Below are 5308 nucleotides of genomic sequence, written 5' to 3' on the forward strand. Positions count from 1 at the left end.
GGATCCAACCAAATCGCTACCTTGGGCGAATATCTTGCATGGGAACAGCGATGCGAGAAGTTTATTGAGCAGCTCGAAGAAGACTGTAGTTCCAAACGTCCGCGGCTCTCAGACGGCTCTCAGACTGTTGGAAACAGATCATCTTTAGTAGCAAGAATCGCGCGACTCGATGGTACAAAGACTCGATTACAGAGACGGTTCGTACATATCGGTGGTGGTGAGCACGCGGCGGGCAGTAGTAGAAGTAGTAGCGGTAACGAAAACGTGGAAAGACTCGTGTGGCGAGAGATTGATGCCGCGTTCGAATGGCGTGTATTGACCGGTGCAGTGATAAATATCAATTACATCGAACCGCGAAAATTTCTCGAAGATGCAGAAGTTATCGTGCTCGATCGTGTGCAAAACGTCATGCAAACACACGCAAGTGTAAATTTAACACCGTGTTCAACGGCGAGTTTGTGACGGGTGACAAACGTGCGAACAAAAGTTTCAGCACGAGTAACTTTGAACTCTTTTGTTCGTCCGAACGGTCCGATCTGCGCGAGTGGTACAAGCTACACGTTATCGAGTCCACATTAGCGAAACTCGAGGATTTCCAGGAACGCGATAGCGGATGGGCGTTGTCGCGTATACTCAATTCGACAGTGAACGTGAACAAGTACAATCCTTTGCGCGCGGGATGTTACATTAAAATTTACCGGAAAAAATTAAATTGAAAAAAGCTGTGATCAACGTGCAATCTATGGACAATGCGTGCTTCGCATGGTCAGTGGTCGCCGCGCTGTATCCTGTCAAGGATCATACATATCGGGAATCCTCTCGTACCCTGATTACAGAAATATATTAAATTTACAAGACATTAAGTTTCCAATGACTTTGAAACAAATTAAAAATTTTGAAAAACACAACAATATATCCATCAATGTGTATACCATCGAGAGAGAGGAAACGCCGACCGTTTTCCCGATACGGCTCACCGACCTGAGGAGAGAAAAGCACGTAAATCTGCTGTATGTGCAGGACCCGCGAGACGACGTGGGACATTTCGCGTGGATAAAAAATCTATCCCGCCTTGTGAGCTCACAATTGAGCATGCATCGTGGTCGGAAATACTTTTGCGATCGGTGAGTACCTATACTCCTTTTAATAAAATTATAAAATATTGTATTGTTATATAAAAATTTACAAAATTGTGTTTTTCTTTTTGCAGATGTTTACATTATTTTCATTCGAGCGAGAAATTGGAAGCCCACGGTGTAGACTGCCGAGAGATAAACAACTGTGCCATCCGACTACCGAGCGAGGACGACAAATGGCTGAGTTTCAAGAATCACAGCAGGAAGGAACGACTTCCATATGTCGTGTACGCCGACCTGGAATGTACCCTTGAGAAGACGGATGCGGATCCGACAATGTCCACGTTCAAGTCTCAACATCATCGGGTATTTAGTATAGGATATTACGTGCGGTGCTCGTACGACGACTCGTTATCCGCGTATCGATTTCGTCGCGATAAGGATTGTGTCGCGTGGTTCGCCGAGGAACTAAGACGTTTAGCACACGACGTAAAGAACATCTTGTCCGATAATACACCCATGGTGGATTTCACGCGAGACGAGTGGAAAAAGTTTAACAGCGCAACGCACTGTCACGTGTGCGAAAAACCGTTCGAGCCAGACGACGTGCGAGTACGCGATCACTGTCACTTGACCGGCAATTATCGAGGTCCCGCGCATTCTAATTGTAACTTAAATTATAAAAATTCTCACTTTATTCCCATAGTATTTCATAATTTATCGGGTTATGATTCTCATTTTATTATAAAAGGAATTGCCACCGCGTACGAAGGACATGTAGACTTACTCCCAATCACAAAGGAAAAATACATTTCGTTTACGAAGAACGTTAAAAGCATTGAAGATAAAGACAACCAAAATTGCATCAAATTAAGATTCATCGACTCGTACAAATTTCTTAGCACGAGTCTCGAAAAATTAGCATCCTTCCTCGATAAGGATAAGTTAAAAATTATACGTTCAAAATTTTCCGCGTTATCCGACCAAGATTTCGAATTATTGACGCGAAAAGGTGTCTTTCCGTACGAGTACATTGACTGCGTCGAAAAGTTGGAGGATACGTGTTTACCATCGCGCGACTCGTTTTACAGTTCATTGACAGGCGACACCGTATCCGAGAGCGATTACGCGCACGCCGTCAACGTCTGGCAGCGGTTCTCCATTTGAACGCTCGGTGACTACAGCGATCTGTATCTAAAGATCGATGTCTTGCTGTTGGCCGATATCTTTGAAAATTTTCGCGATAGCTGCGTCGCGAGTTATGGACTCGATCCGGCGTATTATTACACTCTACCGGGGTTTACGTGGGACGCTATGTTGAAGCATACGGGTATCAATTTCGAACTGCTCACGGACATTGACATGGTCATGTTCATCGAACGCGGTATTCGCGGCGGTTTGAGTCAATGTTCCGGCAGATACGCGCTGGCCAATAACAGGTACATGCAATCTTATGATACATCGAAACCATCGTCGTACCTGATGTATTTCGACGTAAACAACTTGTACGGCTGGGCAATGTGCCAACCATTGCCATATGCAGATTTTCGATGGGTCGAAGACGTCTCGAATTTCGAGTTTAGCGCGATCGCTTTGGATTCGCCCAAGGGTTACATTCTCGAAGTCGATCTAGAGTATCCGCAGAATAAACACGACGCGCACGCCGACTTACCGTTCTGTCCGACGCGCGATAAACCACCCGGCAAACGGCAGGACAAACTTCTCGCCACGCTGTACGATAAAAAGCGTTATGTCATACACTACGGCAACCTACAGCAATGCACGCGCCACGGTCTTCGCATCACAAAAATTCATCGCGTATTACAATTCGCGCAATCTCCATGGCTCCGCAATTACATCGAACTTAATACAAAATTTAGAACACAAGCCAAAAACGATTTTGAGAAAAATTTGTATAAATTGATGAACAACGCGGTTTTCGGGAAAACGATGGAGAACGTTCGAAATCACGTTGATGTAAAATTATTATCAAAGTGGAAAGGTAGATACGGCGCGGAGGCACTGATCTCGAAACCAAATTTTCACAGCAGGAGCGTTTTTCGGAAAATCTGATAGCCGTTGAACTGCGAAAACTCGAGGTTAAATTTGACAAACCTATTTACGTCGGCATGTGCATTCTCGACATATCGAAAGTCTGTTTGTACGAATTTCATCACGAGTACATGTCTCCCCTGTATCGCGACAAGTGTAGAATTATGTATACCGATACGGACAGTCTGATATATCACGTAGAATGTGTACATGAACATGAAACGCGATATCGCTAGATTCGACACGAGCGATTACGCGATCGACAACGCGTACGGTATAACGCTCGAGAACAAAAAAGTGCCGGGCTTGATGAAGGACGAGAATAACGGTGCGATCATGACCGAATTCGTCGGACTCAGGGCGAAAATGTATGAGTAGCTAGAGAATATACATTCCTGCCCCAGGGATCTCGGGTTGCGGTTAGCGGGGTCGGGGGGGCTTCGCTGCCGCGGGGGGAGCGCCGTAAGCGGTGGGCGAGGGGGTCGAGGGACGGTGTAAAGTACAAAGTTGGCGATTGGCTACGCGGACGCGGTTTTCCGATGTACGACGTTGGCGATTGGCTGCTTATTTTTTTGTTTTTTTCCGATGTATCGAGAGAGAGACCGAGAGAGACGATACCGCTCTTTTCGTTCATCCCCCCCCGAACCGTACGTTTCGCTAATAATATTTTTTTATCGCGCGTCCGAACTCACGTTCAAGGTCGCTGTTGACGTTACATCTTCCTTTTGTTTTTCTCATCTCGAGCGACGCGGCGAGCGATTTTTTTTTCGAAAGAGGAGCGAACGTGTTCAAAGGTCGTTCTATTTTTATATGTGTCGCGTGGGGCAGAGGGTGAGCGTGTGAAAACACGTTCGAACGTGTTCAAGGTCGTTTTCTTTCGCGGGATCTCGATTACCTTTCTTTGTTCTTCATCGTTTCAATCCGTCTCTTTACGCATCGCGGATGACGCAATCGCGGGGGATCGTGTGGTAAGCGGAATCGGGGATCGCATCGAAATATTTTAAGTACAGATCTGGAAGTAGGGGAAAAGAAAGTGAGAGAACACGCAGATGAGATTTTCGCGCGAGGGGTACTTATTTATTGCGACAAAATAAAAAAATACATATGTCGATGTGTGTTTACATTTTTTTGTGTATATATTATATATTTTGTAAATAAGCGTCGTGACACTAGGATTTGAAACAGAGCGATCTCACAGTCAACGATGTTGCTGGGATCGAAAAATTCACTCTTCCGTATCGCATGCTTGACCGAAGTTCCCATCTTACACGCGTTGTGGGCTATCTCCCGATAGCGCGAATATTTCGCGTCCACCTCTTCGGTTGCAGCGCCCAGCGCTGAGACGACACAATCGACGCAAAATTGTAAATCGTACAGCGTGTGCACGGTGGTGATCGATATCACCAGACGAGCCGCGTTGGGTAGCTCCATACGCAAGATCGATAAGTTGTTTATCAATCCGAATCGCAGCGTCAGGTCTCCGATCGATATCGGCGAGGGGGAGCGGGTTCCGGGCTCGACGAAGTTGGATCGCAGACTCTCCAATACGTCGCGTTTGCGCTCGATTAGTCCTTTCCACATATCGAGCGTCAGACAGATCTCCTTGCCTTGCTTGTCTCCCAGGGCGATATCCACGTACGAAGGCGATGGTACACCGTACCGCGGCGAAATTTTAGAATGCGCGGGACCTCGATAATTGCCGGTCAAGTGACAGTGATCGCGTACTTGCACGTCGTCTGGCTCGAACGGTTTTTCGCACACGTGACAGTGCGTTGCGCTGTTAAACTTTTTCCACTCGTCTCGCGTGAAATCCACCATGGGTATATTATCGGACAAGATGTTCTTTACGTCGTGTGCTAAACGTCTTAGTTCCTCGGCGAACCACGCGACGCAATCCTTATCGCGACGAAATCGATACGCGGATAACGAGTCGTCGTACGAGCACCGCACGTAATATCCTATACTAAATACCCGATGATGTTGAGACTTGAACGTGGACGTTGTCGGATCCGCATCCGTCTTCTCGAGGGTACATTCGAGGTCGGCGTACACGACATATGGAAGTCGTTCCTTCCTGCTGTGATTCTTGAAACTCAGCCACTTGTCGTCCTCGCTCGGTAGTCGGATGGCACAGTTGTTTATCTCTCGGCAGTCTACACCGTGGGCTTCCAATTTCTCGC

General features: G+C 46.7%; 1 protein-coding gene across 1 annotated transcript; it reads left to right on the forward strand.

The window, feature by feature from the left end:
- The first annotated feature begins 969 nt into the window (after nucleotides 1-969).
- On the forward strand, nucleotides 970-1857 carry LOC143903195 (uncharacterized). The gene is made up of 3 exons (XM_077416653.1): nucleotides 970-1124; nucleotides 1211-1598; nucleotides 1828-1857. Exons 1-3 carry the CDS (start codon nucleotides 1093-1095, stop codon nucleotides 1855-1857), a joined length of 450 nt encoding a protein of 149 aa, XP_077272779.1. The 5' UTR covers nucleotides 970-1092.
- Nucleotides 1858-5308: the final 3451 nt, after the last annotated feature.

This window comes from Temnothorax americanus, unplaced genomic scaffold (genome assembly GCF_048541705.1).
Source record: "Temnothorax americanus isolate GAGA-0224 unplaced genomic scaffold, ASM4854170v1 Scaffold44, whole genome shotgun sequence".
NCBI lineage: Eukaryota > Metazoa > Arthropoda > Insecta > Hymenoptera > Formicidae > Temnothorax > Temnothorax americanus.

Bases quoted from the DNA above. Each gene is read 5' to 3' on its own strand.
- LOC143903195 (XM_077416653.1), top strand. From the start codon at position 1,093: ATGCATCGTGGTCGGAAATACTTTTGCGATCG. The intron at 1,125-1,210 runs GTGAGTACCTAT...TTCTTTTTGCAG, and splicing joins CGGAAATACTTTTGCGATCG to ATGTTTACATTATTTTCATT. The intron at 1,599-1,827 runs GTGGATTTCACG...TTATTATAAAAG, and splicing joins TGTCCGATAATACACCCATG to GAATTGCCACCGCGTACGAA.